General features: G+C 54.2%; 1 protein-coding gene across 2 annotated transcripts in view; it reads right to left on the bottom strand.

Annotated features, from left to right (window-relative positions):
- Positions 1-8,508: 8,508 nt before the first annotated feature.
- Positions 8,509-21,473, bottom strand: part of LOC119957156 (proto-oncogene vav-like) — a 111,054-nt gene continuing 98,089 nt past the window's right edge. The window contains exons 20-27 of one of the 2 annotated variants that reach the window (XM_038784927.1): positions 21,283-21,419; positions 19,695-19,754; positions 16,340-16,371; positions 16,019-16,135; positions 14,277-14,364; positions 11,280-11,394; positions 9,561-9,712; positions 8,509-8,749 (exon numbers count right to left, since the gene is read on the bottom strand). In XM_038784927.1, the coding sequence (XP_038640855.1) occupies positions 8,693-8,749; positions 9,561-9,712; positions 11,280-11,394; positions 14,277-14,364; positions 16,019-16,135; positions 16,340-16,371; positions 19,695-19,754; positions 21,283-21,419 (758 nt within the window). In that variant the 3' untranslated portion in view covers positions 8,509-8,692. Of the gene's footprint in view, positions 8,750-9,560; positions 9,713-11,279; positions 11,395-14,276; positions 14,365-16,018; positions 16,136-16,339; positions 16,372-19,688; positions 19,755-21,282; positions 21,420-21,473 lie in introns of both variants that reach the window. The other variant, XM_038784926.1, reaches the window with a different exon arrangement.

Genomic DNA, 21,473 nt, shown 5'->3' with positions numbered 1-21,473 from the left:
CTGATCATGCGCAGTGGTTAGCGCTGCTGCCTACGGTGCTAAGGACCCTGGTTCGATGCCGGCCCATGTCAGTATGGGTCTAACCCCCAATACCCAAAGATGTGTAGGGTAGGTAGATTGACCACTCTAAATTGCCATTTTACATAGCTTTAAATTGAGGGGTGGTAGATATAGGACAGATGTCAGAGGCAGTTTCTTTACTCAGAGAGTAGTAGGGGTGTGGAACGCCCTGCCTGCAACAGTAGTAGACTCGCCAACTTTAAGGGCATTTAAGTGGTCACTGGATAGACATATGGATGAAAATGGAATAGTGTAGGTCAGATAGGCTTCAGATGGTTTCACAGGTCGGCGCAACATCGAGGGCCGAAGGGCCCGTACTGCGCTGTAATGTTCTATGTTCTATGCTGTGCAAAAACAGCACCTCCGACAAAGCTGCACTCCCTCAGTACCGATTGGGAGTGCCGGCAAAATTATATGCAGTGGATAGCAAGCAGAAAATATAATTCTTTACAAATTCTACCTGAAGCCTTCCTGCTGATCTCGCCTTTACCTGATTCATCTTGTTTGTTTTGTTAGTTTGGCGCCGCATTTCCTGACTGCAACGGGTCAGTCAGTGAACACTGAGTTCGAGGAGGACGCTCACTAACCAGGTTTCACCCCAGATCGACCCAAAGTGAGCTGGCCCCAGTCAGCAGCAGCCCCATTCTTCATGTCGGCTTGAGAATCAGAAATTCGGATTGTTCCAGAAACTGTTGTTCCGTTGAGAATTGAACTGATGTTCCACTGCACGATTCTCCCACAGTCGAATAGCGACCGAAGGGTTTTTCTCAGAGTAGATGGGGAGGGGGAAGTGGGGGTGAGAACTGTTAGCATTGGTGGATGAATCAAGAACTGGGGCGGGATTCCCTCAGCCCGGGGCCGGGCCGGAGAATCCCCACGACCTGCACGAATCGCGCCACGCCGCCCCGACGCCGGCACGCTATTCTCCACAGAGCGGAGAATCGGCGCCATTGGCGCCGGTGTGGGTGGCACGGCGCCGGTCGGAGGCTGCTCCACGCGGCCGGCCTGCCGATTCTCGGCCCGGGATGGGCCGAGCGGCCATTATAAAAACACCGAGTCCCACCGCCGGCGTCCACACCTGCTCTCAGCCGGCGGGAAATTGGCGTGGAAGGGTCGGGGGGGGGGGGGCGGCCTGTGGTGGGGGGAGGGGGGTTCTGTCCCCCAGGGGTGGGCCCCCGATGTGGCCTGGCCCGCAATCAGGGCCCACATCGGCGGGCCGGCCTCTCTGGCTGGGGGCCTAGTTTCTTCCGCCCCTGTAGCCCTGTGCCATGTTGTGTCAGGGCCATCGTGTTGAAGGGAGCCACTGCGCATGCGCGTGTTGCCGCCGGTACCACTGCGCATGCGCATGTTGCCGCCGGTACCACTGCGCATGCGCGGATCCCACAGCGCCCAATTCCTGCCGGGATCAGCAGCTGGAGCAGCGTGAACCGCTTCAGTGCCGTCCTGGCCCCCTGTAGGGACCTGAATTGCTGATCCTGAGGCCGTGTTGACGCCGCCGAGAAACACGACGGCGTTTCCAACGGCGTCAGCACTTAGCCTCAGGATCACAGAATCCCGCCCCAGAGGTCACAAATTTAAGATGGTTGGCAAAACAAGCAATGGCGCACTTTAGGACAAACCATTTCACGCAGCGGGTGGCTAGGATCTGGAATGCGCTGCCTCAGAGCGCGGTGGAGGCCGGTTCAATCGGGGCTTCCAGGAGGGAATTGGATCACTATCTGGAAAAGAAGAATGGGCGGGGTGATGGGAAGAAGGCAGGGGGATGGCATGAGGAAAATTGCTCATTCGGAGGGCTGCCAACAGGCAAGATGGGCCGAATGGCCTCTTTCTGTGCTGCAACCAGTCTGTGATTGGGTGCTCGAGAGGAACACTTACCCGTGGAACGGTGCCCAAAATAGGATGAGTTACAATGGGAGGGAGGGTGGGGGGGTTGGGGGGGGTGGAGAAAATTGGACGGCATTACCCATTTAATCATGTCCTTCCACTTTGAAGTCTTTGGCTGGTCCAACCCAATGATAGAACAAAACCCTGAGCTAATTATCACACTGATTTATGGGACCTCCTGACTGTGTGTCACCGCTGTCAGGGCCATGAGAAATTAGCACAGTGCTGCTTTCAGCCACATTGTGCTCCACTGCTGGAGAACGTGGCCAGATGTATTTAATGGGGCAGTGTCATCCTTGGAGAGCTACCTGAGTACCAGCTCCTCTTGCGATCGTCGCCCAGGCCTTGTCGCTCACTGTCAGAGGAGTCCCTTTTCTCCGTCCTCCGCCTTTGAGAGATAATCAGTCTGTGATTGGGTGCTCGAGAGGAACACTTACCCGTGGAACGGTGCCCAAAATAGGATGAGTTACAATGGGAGGGAGGGGGCAGCAGGGTAGCATGGTGGTTAGCATAAATGCTTCACAGCTCCAGGGTCCCAGGTTCGATTCCCGGCTGGGTTACTGTCTGTGTGGAGTCTGCACGTCCTCCCCCTGTGTGCGTGGGTTTCCTCCGGGTGCTCCGGTTTCCTCCCACAGTCCAAAGATGTGCGGGTTAGGTGGATTGGCCATGCTAAATTGCCCGTAGTGTCCTAATAAAAGTAAGGTTAAGGGGGGGGGGGGGGTTGTTGGGTTACGGGTATAGGGTGGATATGTGGGTTTGAGTAGGGTGATCATGGCTCGGCACAACATTGAGGGCCGAAGGGCCTGTTCTTTGTTGTACTGCTCTATGCTCTATGCTATGCTCTAATTAGCGAGGGGGGGGTCAGAACGTGCCACTTACTCCTGAAGAGTGGCCATTGCTATAATGTGGTAAAGTTGGAAACCAATTTTCACAGAGTAAGATCCCATGAACAATAATGTTATAACAGACAGGTAGTCTGTCATAGTGGTGTTGGCTAAGGGATAAATATCTACCATTCACCAGCAGTACACAATGTAGTGGCTAAGCTACAGAACATGAAGGCATTTAAAGTTTAATACAATGACTCCGGATTCAGTTCCCATTCAAGTTGGGATGCGTCACCCTGAACTCTTAACTGAGAAGGTGTGCAGACTAAAAGGATTGTCAGGTTTTCTTTCATTTAAAATACGAGTTATTATGGTAGATCCCTGGTTGAATAGTCATAGAATCATAGAATCCCTCTAGTGCAGAAGGGGGCCATTCGGCCCATCGGGTCTGCACCGCCCCTCCGAAAGTCCACTCCCCCATCCTAATCTCCGTAACCCAATAACCTCACCTAATCTTTTGGACTCTAAGGGACAATTTAGCGTGGCCAATCCACCCAACCCGCACATCTTTTGACTGTGGGAGGAAACCCATACAGACACGGGGAGAACGTGCAGACTCCGCACAGACACCCGAGGCCGGAATCAAACCCGAGTTCCTAGACACCGTGAGGCAGCAGTGCTAACCACTGCGCCACTCACAGCCTTTCTTTAAATAGCCTTCTTTTAAATGGTATTAACTGCATGTCAATGAGAGAGGCACGTCGATGGTAGATTTTCTTGTAACCGTCCCACACAAACTGGAAGGACTCCTTCCTCATTTGATCCTGTCTTTGTCGTTCTCGTTATTAAAATAGCCATTCCTCTAACTCTCTCTTTCTGATCTTCGTTCTGTAAATCATTGAATGCGTCACAGTCAGCCCCTTTAGCTTTGGTTCTTCAACGAGCATGAGTCACGGCCCGTCTCCCTGGCAACCGGTCTGCCAAAGGAGGGATCTCGGGGGGGGGGGGGGGGGGGGGGGGATGAGGCAGCACAAGAGGGGTCATTATCGTATGAAAGCTTGTGTGGGGCGGCCTCCTTCCCTCCACTCCTGACCTGGCTCAGGTCTATTTCACTCCTCCAGCTTGGTGAACAGTGCAGTGGAAGAAAAATATGTTTGCAGTCCATGGAAAGGAAGACTGGCCACTGTGGGCCGTCTGACCGAAGCTCAGGACATTCCGAACCCTTTTACAGCCAGCCTGCCTTCACCACGTGGACTGCAGCGGTCCAAGGAGGCGCCTCACCACCACCTTCTCAGGGGCAATTAGGGAAAACAAATGAAGTGTAGCCACTGTTCTGGGACAGTATTGGAATTTCCCCTCAACACGGACCCCACCGTCACTGACACAGCTTCTGATGACCCGTTAGAACAGAACAGCCCATCCCTGTGGTGATGTGCCTGCAGATAATATTACTGTACTCAGCAGTCTGACCTCCCACCAGCAGGTGGCCCTGTACTCAGCGGTCTGACCTCCCACCAGCAGGTGGCCATGCATTCAGCAGTCTGACCTCCCACCAGCAGGTGGCCCTGTACTCAGCAGTCTGACCTCCCATCAGCAGGTGGCCCTGTACTCAGCAGTCTGACCTCCCACCAGCAGGTGGCCATGTATTCAGCAGTCTGACCTCCCATCAGCAGGTGGCCCTGTACTCAGCAGTCTGACCTCCCACCAGCAGGTGGCCATGTAGTCAGCAGTGCGACCTCCCACCAGCAGGTGGCCATGTATGCAGCAATGTGACCTCCCACCAGCAGGTGGCTATGTACTCAGCAGTCTGACCTCCCACCAGCAGGTGGCCATGTACTCAGCAGTCTGACCTCCCACCAGCAGATGGCCGTGTACTCAGCAGTCTGACCTCCCACCAGCAGGTGTCCATGTATTCAGCAGTCTGACCTCCCACCAGCAGGTGTCCATGTAGTCAGCAGTGCGACCTCTCACCAGCAGATGGCCATGTATTCAGCAGTGCGACCTCCCACCAGCAGGTGGCCATGTAGTTAGCAGTGTGACCTCCCACCAGCAGGTGGCCATGTAGTCAGCAGTGTGACCTCCCACCAGCAGGTGGCGTCAGATATAAGTCAGGGCACATCCCGCGTTCCTCAGAAGGTTGTAAGGCGTACATGAGGACAGTCGTGCATAAGGGTAGTTCCACCAGAGTTTAATGATAACCTGCTCTGTATCTGATCATTACCTTACCATGTGTACATTAATAAAACTCCTGGTTTGGCCAAGTCGCCAGCAGTTCTGTCGTTTCCTTGCTAGACAAAGAACACAGAACACAACAACCCCTTTGCTCTCCTACTTTGAGAAAGCTCCCAGTGCCCGTTAGTGTCCCTTTGGCTACTTACCCATGTCAGCTTTCCAAATTCCCACTGGCTGCCTGTCTGACTGCAGCATGGGTGCCCCGCTGACTAACACGGGCTGTTGCTGTCTCCCTGTCTGAGCTGACCCTCTACAAGGGAGTAGGAATTGGTGTGACCTGTCAGTTTTTCAGGTGTGGAGTGGGTGTAGTGCAGGCCAATAAAACAGTGGAACAGTCTGTGTTGTTACTCGTGTCTTAATAAAGCTCGTAGTCTCAAATGTGGAGAAGATGCTTTATTGTGAATTCGTTCTGTCTTCAGAGCTCTACCTACGGCTACCTTCAGTGCTACTTGCTGCTGTGTGTGTACAGCTACCAGTTCTGCCTGCTGTGAAGTGTGTCCTCACTTCCTGTCCCCGTCTATTTATATGGCTCTCCCGTGCCCCCTCTAGTGTTTGCTCAGTTGTATTGCATCTAGTTAACTTGTGATCACCACACAGTCTGCAGCTAATCTGCGCAAGCGTTGATCCACTGCTAAAAATAAATATATTAATGATTTGGATGAGGGAACAAAATGCAAGGTCTCAAAGTTTGCAGATGATGCCATGTTGGGTGGGAGGGTGAACTGTGACGAGGATGCAGGGATCCTACAGCAAGATCTGGACAGGTTGGGCGAGTGGGCAAATCAATGGCAGATGCAGTATAATTTGGATAAGTGTGAGGTTATTCACTTTGGAAGCAAACACAGGAAAGCAGATTATTACCTGAATGGTTGTAAATTGGGAGAGGGGAGTGCGCAGTGGGACCTGGGTGTCCTTGTGCACCATTCGCTGAAGGTAAACATGCAGGCGCAGCAGGCGGTAAAGAAGGCTAATGGTATGTTGGCCTTCATTGCGAGAGGTTTCGAGTACAGGAGCAGGGATGTGTTGCTGCAATTATACAGGGGCCTTAGTGAGGCCCACGCCTGGAGTATTGTGGGCAGTTTGGGTCTCCTTCTCTGAGGAAGGATGTTCTTGCTCTCGAGGGAGTGCAGAGAAGGTTTACCAGACTGATTCCAGGGATGGCGGGACTGTCATATGAGGAGAGATTGACTAGGTTGGGATTGTTCTCGCTGGAGTTCAGAAGAATGAGGTGGCAATCTCATAGAGACTTATAAAATTCTAACAGGACTAGACAGGGTAGATGCAGGGAAGATGTTCCCAATGATGGGTGTGTCCAGAACCTAGGGTCACAGTCTGAGGATTCTGGGTAAACCATTTTGGACAGAGATAAGGAGACATTTCTTCACACAAACAGTGGTGAGCCTGTGGAATTCATTACCGCAGGAAGTAGTTGATGCTAAAACATTGAATATATTCAAGAGGCAGCTGGATATAGCACTTGGGGAGAACGGGATCAAAGGCTATGGGGGGAAAGCAGGATTAGGCTATTGAGTTGGATGATCAGCCATGATCGTGATGAATGGCAGAGCAGGCTCGAGGGGCCTCCTCTTGTTCCTATCTTCTATGTATCTATGTATGTAAAACTGTGTAGCTGCCTGTTGAGTTTTATGTTCCAGAACAGACAAAGCTCTTCAGCAATGCTAACGAGAGAGCTAACACCCGACTGTGATACTGGCTTCTTTCCAGAAACCTCCCCAAATGTATTTTACGTGTGTGTATCCAGGGATCCAGTGTTGGCACACTGTCAGACGATGGGGAGCACCAGGGATGAGCTTGATGTTGTCTACACCCAATGCTCACACGTAATGGCCTATCTCAATTCCTGACCCTGCTGCATCTGGGAAGCACAGGAATGAGCTCTATGTGGCCTGACCAACATCTACATTTGCACTTGATGCACCGTTGGCCCTGATATCGTATTGCACTTTCCGCTTTCTGTTACATCTGCATATTTTAGCGAGCTTTGTGCACTCTCTCGCAATCTTCCCACACCCTGATGGTGTGGAGATCACACTTTGGTCTGTTTCTGTTGCTAATTATTCCCGGAGCAGGTCGCTAGTCTGTCACCAGGGGCTTCTGGGGCATTACACCACATCGCGCACAGGCACGCACACACTCACGCAGACTAAGGGGCAATTTAGCATGGCCAATCCATCTAACCTGCGCCTCATTGGACTCTGTGGGTGGGGGGGGGGGGGGGGGGGGGGGGAACGGAGCACCCAGAGGAAACCCACGCAGACTCGGGGAGAACGTGCAAACTCCACACAGAAGACACCAGACCAAAATGCAGCCCGGGTCCCTGGTGCTGTGAGGCAGCAATGCTAATCACCATGCCACCGTGTGCACACTGTGGCGATTATTTATACCTTCAGGGGATGTGGGCGTCGCCGGTCAGGTCAGCATTTGTTGCCGTCCCTAATTGCCCCCGTAGAGGCTCACTAGTGGCATTTACAAATGGGTCTGGAGTCACATGTCGGCCAGGTCAACAGATTTCCTTTGATAAACTCGAGGTGGGCTTTTAGTGACAATCGAAAATAGTTTCATGGTCACGGTTACCGAGATGAGCTTTTTATGTTCCAGATTTATTAATTTGGCTGCCGGGGGGGGATTTGAACCCATGTTCTCCCGGAGCCTTAGCCCAGGACATTACTGTGCCATCACTTGCCCTGTGGTATTTCTCTTGTGGGTATTTATCCTCATCGACGCTGGACAGTTGGAAGACTGGTTGGCCATGAGGGGCATCGCAGCCTGAGACCTCACCGTGCAGCAGGGGTGCGAGAAAGCAATCAGGAGGGGGAACCTTGGCTGATTTCTCCAGTATTTAACCAGGTCTCTCAAGTGCAGCACGCTCGCAAGTGTAGATTTTTGGATGAGATACTAAACTAAGGCCCCGTCAGGCGAATGTAAAAGATCCCATGGCATTGTTTCATGGAAGAGAATGGGTGGTTCTCCCTGGGCTGGGGAGGCTGCGTCGATAAGTATGTTCAAGGCTGAGAGAGACAGACTTTTAATCAGTGAAGAAATCAAGGGTTATGGGGATACGGCGGGAAAGTGGAGTTGAGAATTATCACAGCAGATCAGTCACAATCTCATTGAATGACGGAGCAGACTCGATGGGCCGAATGGCCCACCTCTGCTCCTACGCCTTATGTTCTCACGTGTCCTGGCCCAGATTCATCGACATCGCAACAACAGATGACCTAGTTAGTCATTAGCACATCGTTTGCTTATGGGTGCTTATGGGAGCTTGCTCTGCACAAATTGACTCCCACAGTAACTGCACGTCAGCGGCCGGGAAGCACTATCCTGAGACCATGAAAGGCGCTATATAAATGCAACTCCCTCTTTCTCTTTATCTCCCACTCACAATGCAAGCAACTCAGTTCTTGAACTTATTGATTTCCAATTTACAAAGAAAGACTGTGTTCTTGTGTACATTTTAAAACTATTAATAAACACAGAAAGATTGCTTTCTTAAGATTCCTCTTTATATTAAGAGAATACAAACAATAGTGGTAGAGTAGAACTCAGAAACATAATACTTTTGAGATTGTTGGGGCACAGCGTGACCCTGGATGCACAGGAGCTGCCTCTGTATTGAAGTAGAATCTTCTTGTGTTTTCCGTGTGTGGTCACATGAGGACAGAAGCTCAATAACAGTAATCCGAATAATCTTCCTCCACGTAATTGGCTGGGAAAAAACCAACCTGAAAAACAGAGAGGGGGGCAACGTTACCGATAGGTCGCAGCCAGAGGAGGGCAGCTTGTATATCAGCCTCACAGACGGTAGTGGCTCAAGGGGACAACTCTGCCTCCTGTCCCATGAAAGAGGATTTTATTTCTCAATGACCACCAGGGTTCTGCCAATTTCAGAGAAGAGCGGGGGGGGAGAAGGTTCTCCTGATGTCGTAGCCCGTATGCGTCACCAGCATTGCTAAAACAGATTATCTGGGTCATTGGAATCGTAGAATCCCTCCAGTACAGAAGGAGGCCATTCGGCCCATCGATTCTGCACCGACCCTCTGTAATGCCCACTCCCTCGAAAATCCGGGAAATTTAGCGTGGCCAGCCCACCTAACCCGCACACCTTTGTGACTGTGGGAGGAAACCGGAGCACCCGGAGGAAACCCACGCACACGACGTGCAGACTCCGCACAGACGGTCACCCAAGGCCGGAATTCAACCCTGGTCCCATGCGCTGTGAGGTAGCAGTGCTAACCACTGTGCCCCCCCCCCCCCCCCTCCGTGCCCACTCTGCGACAATAATCTCACTGCTGTTTGTGGGGATTTGCTGTGCGTAACCTTTCCCACCTCACAACAGTGACTAGGTTTCAAAAGCACTTTGGGACATCCCGTGATCCATGAAAGGCGCTATATAAATGCAAGTCCCTTTCCTCCTGCGATAGCAAACAGGGTTGTCCTAAATTAAGAGTTAAGTATATAATCCTTTCCCGACGGGACGTGTACAGCTCAGATAGGAGGGTGGAAAGATTGAAGGTGAGAGGATCGAATACGCACCCGGCCGTAAACTTCTCCTTTCCACCATCCAGGCGATCCTTTCTTGTTGATGATTTTAACCACGTCCCCTTCTTTCAGGCTCAGTTCTGATCGGTCCCTGGCTGAGAAATCGTACCGGACCTTTGCTGTCCCGTAGCATTTCAGACTCGCCCCTGCCAAAACCAAAATCGGAAGTGAGCATCGACTGGCAGCAACTGTGCCCTCGAGGTTTCTCCCCCCCCTGCCCCAGTCGCCACCTCCTGGATGGCCCCATTCCTGGAGACACCATCACATGACCCTCTGATTTCTGTCCTGGGTTAGCTGGCGTCAGCCTCCTGCAGATTAATCTTCAATACCCGGAGACTCCAGGGCAGTCCTGGAGGGGTGGCAACACTATTCCTCCCCCGTTTCACCCCCCCCCCCCCCCACCCCCCCCCTCCCCCACTTCATCTCTGAGAGCTGTGGGCCGGGAAATCACCGACATCACGGCCAAGTGTTGACGCCAACGTCAAAACCGGCGCGAGCGATGCCGGCATCAACGGGCCTCCAAGCCCAGTAATTCTCCTGTTCCTTGGGGCCTAGAACGGCGCCGGAGTGATGTACGCAGCTACGGCGCCGAAAGCCGGCCCTACATGGCCGCCTCCGAGCCGGCGCACGCGCCTGGTTGCCTTCTCCGTGCCGGCACGGAGCAACATGTCGGCGACCGAAGAGCGGGCCCGCGTGGAAGGAGGTAGGCCCCCTACCGATCGCGGGCGCCCGCCGATCAGAAGCACCCGATTGCGGGCCTGGACCCTGTGGAGGGCCCCCCCCCCCCCCGGAGTAAGATCCCCCAGTCCCCCCACTAGGACGTCCACATCGGCTGCGGGTCTGGTCTCCCGCCAGGTGGTACCAGGTCTGAATCATGGGACTCGGCGGGAGTTCAACTCGTCGCCTACGGAGAATCACCGCGGGGGCATATTTCAGCGACCACGCAGGCACGATTGGCGCCGATTCTCCGGTTGACAGAGAATCGGCGGCCCGCCGACAGAGCGTCGTGGCGGGATTCTCGCGCCCCCCCCCCCCCCCCCCCCCCCCGCGATTCTCCGACCTGGCGCATGCGCGGAGAATCCCGGCCGCGATTCCTGCCGTTTTGGGTTCTGGGATCCCTCCGTCTCACCCCCATGTTGGAGCCTTGGTATTAATTGTCAATGCTCAACATGCTCATCATTACCATGGAGACGCACGGGGCAATGGGTGGCCCACTTGCACCCCTCCGCCCCCCCCCACCACCCTCTCCCCACTTCTGCCCTACACAGAGGGGGGGGGGGTTAAATCTGTATTTAAGAGTCTTGGTACCACACCACGTGGGGAACAGACTGTGAACCATATGAGGAAGTGGGCGACCCTCCACCTGCGATTTTATTGAACTTTGCTTTCGATATTTTCATGAGATGCGATACTCCCTCCCTAACAGCACGGTCGGTGTAAAAGATCCCGCGTCGCTATTTTTGAAGGGGAGTTCTGTCCGATGCCTGAGCCAACATTCATCCCTCAAAATAAAATGGGTGACCCTGTCACTGCCACAATGCTGTTTGCGGGATCTTGCTGTGCGCAAATTGGCTCGCTCGCTTGGCACATTAAAAGAGCGACAGTACTTCAAGAGGTTAACGGTCAGGTGCAAAGTGATTTAAGGAGTCCGGTGGTTGCAGGAAACAGCGGAGGGTTTTTCTTTTCGTCATTCCTTTCCTTATTCACACTCACCTGAGAATTTAGGAACCGTTCTATTCTCAGGATCTTGAAAAGGATGTTGCAAACTCGTGTCCATTGTTTTGAAACATTCCTTGAGGGAACTGTGCTGGTAAAATTCCACCAAATCCTGCAGTGAAACACAAGGATTTGTTTAACTCTGTCTGGTGCAGGTGATGTATTTTTGGAATAACGCAGAGGCGTCGAAAACCACGAAGACCTATCCTTAGACTTATTGAGGCCCGGAGGTCGGGGGGTGGGGGAGGGGGGGGAGGGGGGGGGGGGGGAGGGGGGGGGGGAGGGGGTCGGGGGTCAGGGGGTGGGGGAGGTTGGGGGAATGAGGAAGCTTTGCAAAGAGTCTTAAAAACAGAACAGACATGACAGAGGTGGTACCCCCTCCCTAACAGCACGGTGGGTGTACCTACACCTCAGGGATTGCAGCGGTTCAAGATAGATGCTCACCATCACCTTCTCAAGGGGCAATTAGGGATGGGCAACAAATGATGGGCTGATCTAGCGACACTCACGCCGCATAAATTAATTTTTAAGAAAATATGCCATGGTGGAAGCACATAGCACAGCAAGTGGCCATTTGGCCCATCGTACCTTTGCCAGCCCATCGCAAGAACGATCCAATAATCCTGTTCTTTACCCATCGCCCTGTACATTTTTCCACGTCAAGTATTTATCCAACTGCTCTTTGAAGGTTACCACTAAATCTCCCTCCACCACCCCCTCAGATTATAACTCACCTCCTCATCTCCCTCTTGTCCCTTTTCTTAAAGCTACCATCACCCTGTCAGTGAAACCTTTTTCTCTTGCTCAACTCTTTAAACCTCCTGTTCTGCCTGCAAGACAACAATCCCAGCTTTTCCTGCCCTCCACAGAAAAAACTCCCAATCCTTCTTCATCCCCCACCCCCCCCCCCCCCCCCCCCCCCCCCCCCCCCCCCCCCCCGCCCCACCATGTCCAAACACCTGGCATCCTTCTCCAATTCTTGTGTCCAAGTCAGTAATGGCAAGAACGGGGAAGGAACCATCCTCACACCTTGCGTTGTGAAACTAGACCCGAAGGGTTGGCGAGGAACACAGCCTCACCCACACTACCTGCCTGCCCCGCGGGCAGCCATCCTGCACTGGAGCGAGCCTTGATTGGCCGCGGGCAGGACTTGACACCCCGGCGACAGAACGTGCAGCGGACAGAAATGGGAGTTCACAAAGTCGACAGGGCCCAGGTCCTGAGAGTGAAGGCCCAGGCTCGGGGAGCCAGGGACAGGTCCGGGGAGCGAGGGCCCAGGCCCGGGGAGCGAGGGCCCAGGTCCGGGGAGCGAGGGCCCAGGTCCGGGGAGCGAGGGCCCAGGTCCGGGGAACGAGGGCCCTGGCCCGGGGAGCGAGGGCCCAGGTCCGGGAAGCGAGGGCCCAGGTCCGGGGAGCCAGGGCCCAAGTCCGGGGAGCGAGGGCCCAGGTCCGGGAAGCGAGGGCCCAGGTCCGGGGAATGAGAGTCCAGGCCCGGGGAGCCAGGGCCAAGGTCCGGGGAGCCAGGGCCCAGGTCCGGGGATCCAAGGCCCATGCCCAGGGAGCCAGGGCCCAGGTCCGGGGAGCGAAGGCCCAGGTCAGGGGAGCGAGGGCCCAGGTCCGGGGAACCAGGGCCCAGGCCCGAGGAGCGAGGGCCCAGGTCCGTGGAGCGAGGGCCCAGGTCCAGGGAGCCAGGGCCCAGGTCCGGGGGGCCAGGGCCCAGGTCCGGGGATCCAAGGCCCATACCCAGGGAGCCAGGGCCCAGGTCCGGGGAGCGAAGGCCCAGGTCAGGGGAGCCAGGGCCAAGGTCCGGGGAGCCAGGGCCCAGGTCCTGAGATCCAAGGCCCATGCCCAGGGAGCCAGGGCCCAGGTCCGGGGAGCGAAGGCCCAGGTCAGGGGAGCGAGGGCCCAGGTCCGGGGAACCAGGGCCCAGGTCCGTGGAGCGAGGGCCCAGGTCCGGGGAGCCAGGGCCCAGGTCCGGGGAGCCAGGGCCCAGGTCCGTGGATCCAAGGCCCATGCCCAGGGAGCCAGGGCCCAGGTCCGGGGAGCGAAGGCCCAGGTCAGGGGAGCGAGGGCCCAGGTCCGGGGAACCAGGGCCCAGGCCCGGGGAGCGAGGGCCCAGGTCCGGGGAGCCAGGGCCCAGGCCCGGGGAGCGAGGGCCCAGGCCCAGGGAGCGACGCCCAGGTGCTGGGAGCGAGGGCCCCGGTCTGGGGAGCGAGGGCCCAGGCTCGGGGAGCGAGGGCCCAGGTGCTGGGGAGCGAGGGTCCAGGTCCGGGGAGTGAGGGCTCAGGCCCGGGGAGCGAGGGCCCAGGTCCGGGGAGCGAGGGCCCAGGTCCGGGGATCCAGGGCCCAGGCCCGGGGAGCGAGGGCCCAGGCCCGGGGAGCGAGGGCCCAGAAGCAGGGAGCGGACGGAATGGGTTTTCAGAAAAAGTGGTTTCTGATAGAAGAGCTCCCCCCTACCCCCTCCACCACTTCCCACCCAAGGCCGAAACTCAATCATTTTCGGGCTTCCCTCACACGCTGGAAATCCTGCCGCCAGCCTAAAAATTGAAGCCGGGGAGCAAATGGTCCTGAGGTGGTCAATAAGCAGCCGTTTAAGGATCTCAAATGGGACTAGGGAAGGAAATCTGCCGTCCTTACCCGGTCTGGCCTACATGTGACTCCAGACCCAGACTACGATGCGGTTGACTCTTAACTAACCCTCAAGGCATGAGGTGCCGCAGTGAAAGCTCACCGAGAGGTCGGGGTGGGATGGAACACACCACTCGTGCTAGTTCAAGCTCACCCCCTCCCCAAAGCCCTAAAAACCCACCAGCGGGGGAGGGGGGTGGAAGGGTAGAGGAGGGGGGAGTGTGAAATTCGGCTTTGGAAGGGTAGCCAACCCTCGGATCTCAGTGGCGATGACTTCTTACAGTAAGGCGTAGGGGATCTCTCTGCTACTGGCTGAGGGGAGTGCGCTCACTCTGGGCGCAGGATCCAGTTTATGGTTTCTACTTACCAGTAATGATTTGAATGCCCTCTTCTCTGTCACACGGAATAAACTATCTGCCGTTGTCACCTTGATGTGTTTCACTTCTGCATTGAACCTGTCGCAAAACACCAGACGGTATTAACACTTGGCAGTACAAAAATCTACTGAACTCTGATAAAACGTGCTTTGCAATTCTACCCTTCGGCCTTTCGATAAGTGCGATAGCTGCTTTAAACACTTCCACCAGAAATGGATAAACAATCCCACCGAAAGAGGGCAAAAAATATTTTCCAATTTCTACCTGAAAAACTCTAAAAACAAGCCTTTTTAGAAAATGGGACATGGGCCAGCATTTATTGTCCATCCCTAATTGCCCTTGGGGGGTCAGTTAAGAGCCGACTGCATTGCTGTGTGGGTCTGGAGTCACATGTCGGCCAGACAGGGTAAGGACAGCAGATTTCCTTCCCCAGTGAAGCCAATGGGTTTTTACGTCAATCAGCAATGGTTTCATGGTCATCATTAGACTTTCCATTCCAGATTTTTATTGATTTCAAATTTCACCATCTGCAGTGGTGGGATTTGAACCCACGTCCCCAGGGTGTTACTCTGGGTCTCTGGTTTACTAGGCCAGTGACAATCCCACCACGCCACCGCCTCCATCTATCTCTCAGGCGGACATAAAGGGTCACGCACCCGCTGTATCATGGTGGGGCAGGGGAGTTCTCCCCAATGTCATGAGAAGACACGGAATAGGAGCAGAAGGAGGCCATTCAGCCCATCGAGCCTGCTCCACCATTCAGTAGGACCCTAGCTGATCATGGTGGGTTTCAAGTCCATATTTCTGCCCGCTCCCCATATCCCTTGTTTCCCTGAGAGAGCAACATTTAACTGGGGCTTGTTTAGCACAGTGGGCTAAATAGCTGGTTTGTAATGCAGAATAATGCCAGCAGCGCGGGTTCAATTCCCGTACCAGCCGGAATGTGGCGACTAGGGGCTTTTCACAGTCACTTCATTTGAAACCTACTTGTGACAATAAGCGATTGTTATTTATTTACTTCTCTTTTAAAATTCCAATTAAGGGCAAATTTAGCGTGGTCAATCCACCTAACCTGCACATCTTTGGGTTGTGAAGGTGAGACCCACGCAGACACGGGGAGAATGTGCAAACTCCACATGGACAGGGGTCGGAATTGAACCCGGGCCCCTGGCGCAGTGAGGCAGCGGTGCTAACCACTGTGCCACCGTGCCGCCTCTATAGATGACTTTGTTGGTTAAATGGATATTTAATGAATTGTTACCCATGTCAATGATATACTTGTCCCAGAAATTAATGCATCTGCACTGCCGTGAATCTCATCACACACGATGCAGAGGTGAACCTTGCCTCTCCCGACAACAAGTGAATCGTGTCACACTTTACAGTGAAATGGAATGAAAATTGAGGTTATATTAATACTGAACCACTAATCTGGGTCACTGTCCATGTGGAGTTTGCACATTCTCCCCGCGTTTGCAGGGCAGCACGGTGGCACAGTGAGTTAGCACTGCTGCCTCACGGCGCCGAGGACCCGGGTTCGATCCCAGCTCTGGGTCACTGTCCGTGTTGAGTTTGTACATTCTCCCCGTGTGTGCGTGGGTTTCGCCCCCACAACCCAAAGATGTGGATTGGCCACTCTAAATCGGCCCTTAATTGGAAAAAATGAATTGGGTACTGTCAATTTATAGAAAGAAAATATATATATATTGAGCCGCTAATTGCCCCTCATTACTTGATGCTGATGGCGTATTCTCCCGTGTCCTTCACTCTTTGCCTCACGAGGTAGGTGCCATCTGAACGAGTGCCAAGGTGTGATTCTGCCTGGCTGCGCTCCATCGGCCCAGCGTACCTGCAAAGAAAGGTCACTTTGACAAGAGCTTTGATCGTCTGCGTAAGTGCGGGTGCTGCTGAAAGTCAGCTGTAAAAACTTCACTGCCGTTCACCCTCCGCCATATTATATGGTGCTAGCCTGAGACAATATCCAAACGCCTTCTCGTTACAGAGAAAAACACACTCAGAGGGCAAGTATTTCTAATCAGGCTACGGTACTTACCAGGGATAGGTAGAATAGTCCGTTTGAATTGCCTGCAAGACATAATTACATAAAACCAGATGAGAACACTTCCCAATTGTCTAAGGGCATCTATCACAGCAATATTCCAACCTTTCTCTGTAAATTTCGACAACCTCCCAGAGACATAGGGTGGGCACGGTGGTTAGCACTGCTGCCTCACAGCGCCAGGGACCCAGGTTCAATTCCGACCTCCAAAGATGTGCAGGTTAGGTGGATTGGCCATGATAATGTCCCCTTAGTGTCCAGGGATGCGCACATTAGGTTATGGGGTTATGGGGTAGGTTAGGTGATGGGGTAGTGGGGATAGGGCAGGGTGGCTGGGGAGGGTAGGCATTGGTTGACCCCTGTCTCTACGCCATTGTGCCCTCCCCAGTCGAACATTGTACGTTGAGAAGAAGGATATTGGGCAGGATTCTCCGCCCCTCGACACCAGCAATACGGAACGCGCCGGACGTCGAACCGACCGCTGTGCTCCGGACCCCACTGGCGGCAGGTTTGGGATTTGAACCCACGCCCCAGCGGGAGGATGCTAATGTCTTAGTGGACCTGGCACCAGAGTCTCCGGGTCCTCGCGATTCTCCGATCCTCCGGGCCGCATATCACGTGGGGACAGATCTCAACTGGTATTTACCAGCGTGGCCCTAACATGGTGAACCTGACCGTGGGCAAAGGGAGTAACGCCTTAATGGAGCTGTCTCCAATGTCCAGCCGAATGCCACCCTCGCCACACACAATGCACGACCTGCCCACTCTCCTTCTTCCAAACCCTGCCCCATTGCGCCCCCAGAGACTCCCCAAAAAGGGAAACTTCCCTCAAGACCCCCCCAGATAAGGAGACCCCCTAGATAGGGAGACCCCCCCCTGAGACGCCATAGAGAGGGAGACCCTCCAACAGAGACCCCCTGACAAGGAAACCCCCTGAGACCCCTGGATTGGGGGACCCCCCCAGAGACCCATGAATAGGAGGACCCCCACAGAGACCCCCCAACAAAAGGGACCCGCCCCCAGATCACCCCACTTCATGCTTGAGTAATTTTGAAGTGCTGAGCTGGAAATTGACAGCACTTAACTCTCTTTGAAGTGGCTGAGGTTTGGAAACATTGTGGATACAGCATTTCAGAGTTATTCGTCCAAGAAGGGAGATGAATGAAGCAAGGCTGACAGCTGTGTTCGTGGAAGCTGTCAATCACAGCCCACTACGAGAAATTAATGAATGACTTGCAGAGTATGGGCGGCACAGTAGCACAGTGCTTAGCACTGTTGCTTCACAGCGCCAGGGTCTCGGGTTTGATTCCCGGCTTGGGTCACTGTCTGTCCGGAGTCTGCACGTTCTCCCCGTGTCTGTGTGGGTTTCCTCCGGGTACTCCGGTTTCCTCCCACAAGTCCCGAAAGACGTGCTTGTTAGGTGAATTGGACATTCTGAATTCTCCCTCTGTGTACCCGAACAGGCGCCGGAATGTGGCGACTAGGGGCTTTTCACAGTAACTTCATTGCAGTGTTAATGTGAGCCTGCTTGTGACAATAAAGATTATTATTATATAAAGATCTGTGGGGTTTAATCACAGATCAGAGCTTTCCACCTTCCAGGTATAGACATGTGGTGCTTCCTCTGTCTGAGCCAACAGGTGTATTGCCCAGGTGAGTGGTACAACAGGAGTTTTTCTCACTGCTCATGTCTGGACTGCTCTCTAGCTTCCAGACAGGAGTCTATTTTCTGGGGGAACCTGTGGCGTGAGTTTCTTTAGTTCGGGTGTCCCTGGGGGAAGGGTCCCTTTAGTTAGGGTGTCCCTGGGGGAAGGGTCCCTTTAGTTAGGGTGTCCCTGGGGGCAGGGTCCCTTTAGTTAGGGTGTCCCTGGGGGAAGGGTCCCTTTAGTTAGGGTGTCCCTGGGGGCAGGGTACCTTTAGTTAGGGTGTCCCTGGGGGCAGGGTACCTTTAGTTAGGGTGTCCCTGGGGGCAGGGTCCCTTTAGTTAGGGTGTCCCTGGGGGCAGGGTCCCTTTAGTTAGGGTGTCCCTGGGGGAAGGGTCCCTTTAGTTAGGGTGTCCCTGGGGGAAGGGTCCCTTTAGTTAGGGTGTCCCTGGGGGCAGGGTACCTTTAGTTAGGGTGTCCCTGGGGGCAGGGTACCTTTAGTTAGGGTGTCCCTGGGGGCAGGGTCCCTTTAGTTAGGGTGTCCCTGGGGGCAGGGTCCCTTTAGTTAGGGTGTCCCTGGGGGAAGGGTCCCTTTAGTTAGGGTGTCCCTGGGGGAAGGGTCCCTTTAGTTAGGGTGTCCCTGGGGGAAGGGTCCCTTTAGTTAGGGTGTCCCTGGGGGCAGGGTCCCTTTAGTTAGGGTGTCCCTGGGGGAAGGGTCCCTTTAGTTAGGGTGTCCCTGGGGGAAGGGTCCCTTTAGTTAGGGTGTCCCAGGGGGCAGGGTCCCTTTAGTTAGGGTGTCCCAGGGGGCAGGGTCCCTTTAGTTAGGGTGTCCCTGGGGGCAGGGTACCTTTAGTTAGGGTGTCCCTGGGGGAAGGGTCCCTTTAGTTAGGGTGTCCCTGGGGGCAGGGTCCCTTTAGTTAGGGTGTCCCTGGGGGCAGGGTCCCTTTAGTTAGGGTGTCCCTGGGGGAAGGGTACCTTTAGTTAGGGTGTCCCTGGGGGCAGGGTCCCTTTAGTTAGGGTGTCCCTGGGGGCAGGGTCCCTTTAGTTAGGGTGTCCCTGGGGGAAGGGTCCCTTTAGTTAGGGTATCCCTGGGGGAGGGTCCCTTTAGTTAGGGTGTCCCTGGGGGCAGGGTCCCTTTAGTTAGGGTGTCCCTGGGGGCAGGGTCCCTTTAGTTAGGGTGTCCCTGGGGGCAGGGTCATTTTAGATAGGGGGTCTCGTGGAGTCCCTTTATTTAAGGATGGGAGCCCCCCTTCCAATTCAGGGTTATTGGGGAGGTGTTCCCTTACTCTGGGGTGTCTGGGGGGGTGGGGGGGGGGGGGGGTCTATCAAGTGGATCTCTGAGGAGTCCATTTAGTTAGGGATCTCTGGTGATTGGGGGTCCCCTCACCCGGGGGTCTCGGTAAGGGGGGTCCCCCTATTGAGGGGATCTCCAGGGACAGTCAGATCAGGTCACCCCCATACTTGGGGCAAGGGGGGCTGAACTGCAATGTGGGGGTGGGCAGGAAAGGAGGCGGGGCTGATGTGGGGGGGGTTGGCCTAGCCCGCTCAAAATGGCGGCCGAATAGCGGGATTCCCTCAGGAACCCTCGTATTCACAGAGGACGGTGAATTGAGCGCAAACCAGTTCCAATTCACATCCGGCGGAGTCTCCAGAATGGAGAATCCTGGCCATTGTCTACAATTTGAGTTTATTTTACTTACACATACAAAAGGTTTTACTTTGGTACACGGGAACCAGCCAATCTCATTCGTGGACGTATTCCTTCCCTAAAGCCATTGAAAGAAAAACACTTGTGAGATATATCTTTAACGTTTGTGTAAAGTCACCACTATTTGATGGTTGGATATGACTGGATGACGGGAACCCTGGCCACCGGGTAAGCACTCTCCCCGGTATCGACCGTACCAATATCGACCACGCCAACCACACAACTCCAGAGCTGGTGGTTTATAAGTCATTGCAGAAGATCTGCACTGACTTTCGCTGTCAGGCCCAGATTTCTCAATTGGATGCTGCACCACATTCAGGGGCTTGTCCTCAGCATTCCACTCAAGAGTCCACTTTAACTTCAACTTAAGCTCAGCTCAAGTTGAGTGTGCGTGGTTAGCCGGTAGGAGGGTCTCTCAGTCGAGCTCTGGTCTTTAACTGAAGTAGCTTATCTCATTCAGTACAGGATAAGGTGCCATCAGTGAGAACATTGGTCTGCTTAGACTGTGCTTCAGCCCAATGTGCAATAATAACACTGCTCATCCGGTGGGCTAAGTTGGCTCTTTCTGTGCCATTACCTTGTCATGCTTCTAAAATCATTGCTGTTTGACGATCTACTGGGTAAAACCATTAACCAATTAGCATTAAGACATGGATACCCAGCCGTGGCCAACAAGTGCATCACCTTGGGTATCCTCCGATCTACCCAACTTCCCTGGCTCCCAGTCCTGAGTAACATCCCGCCTCCCTCACATAAGGAGGGAGATTGTGACAAGAAATCACCCGGAGAAGGTCTGGACCAAACTAAGCTTGGCCGCGACATAATGGCGCCCTCAATCTACCTGCTGGCGCTTCCTATCTCGCCAGCCTGTGTGGCTCAGACCACCGTGCCAGGGAATAACAGCGGAGGCCTTGTGGCAGCAATATGCCACCATTAAAAAAAACACTTCCTCATCACAGATCCCACACAGACCTTCAACCGGCCTCGACAACGTTGGGCGCTCCTCAACCATTTCCGCACTGGCCAAGGCCTTTGTGCAACAAATTGGCAAGAGTGGGGCCTTGCGGTGGACCCGGACTGTAGCTGTGAAGCCTTCCCCGCCCCCCCCCCCCCCAAATCAATAACTCACGTCAACGAAGGCTGCCCCTTGACAGAATCCAGCGAAGAGCTCAGAGAGCTCCATTCCGTCACTGCGGAAACTATTAACCCGGCTTGCTGTCAACTGCACACATTTTTAAAAAGTATTTCTTTTCAAGCATTTTACCCACCCTGTCTTCCCTTTTGGGGAATAGTGGGAGAAGTGTTGGGAAGATTCCGAGCTGATTATCAACCCATTGATCCGCGTTACGAACACTCCAGCCGTGGCCAACAAGTCCTGGTTTTGGACCTGAACCCAGGGGTTATGGCCCAGGGGCAATGCCTACTGTGCCACAAGGCCTCCATGATGGAGTATTGAAGGACATACAATCATTACAGTGGCGACGGAGGCCATTCAGTCCATCGTGAGTGGAATATTAAAAGGGATCAATGCAAAAGTCTACCCGGCTGCCAGGAGGCATGTTGCGGCTACTTCCGTCTGTTCTTACCTCCCACCAATGCTGTTCCACCTCTGCTTTGGTGAGTTCCACGATATGTCCTAAACTCAACTTCAAAGCAGGTCCAAAGGCCACGGGTGGAGGGGGCATCCCAAAATATTCTTGGCAGACTTCTGTCTTGGGCAAACCTGAAAGGGAGAAGACAGAGGCCCAGAAAGGGAGAGGAGGTGAAAATCGTGAGT

This window comes from Scyliorhinus canicula, chromosome 25, assembly GCF_902713615.1.
Source record: "Scyliorhinus canicula chromosome 25, sScyCan1.1, whole genome shotgun sequence".
Classification (NCBI taxonomy): Eukaryota; Metazoa; Chordata; class Chondrichthyes; order Carcharhiniformes; family Scyliorhinidae; genus Scyliorhinus; species Scyliorhinus canicula.
Note: the sequence above shows the minus strand (reverse complement) of the source record. Positions and strands in the feature narration are given on the sequence as shown.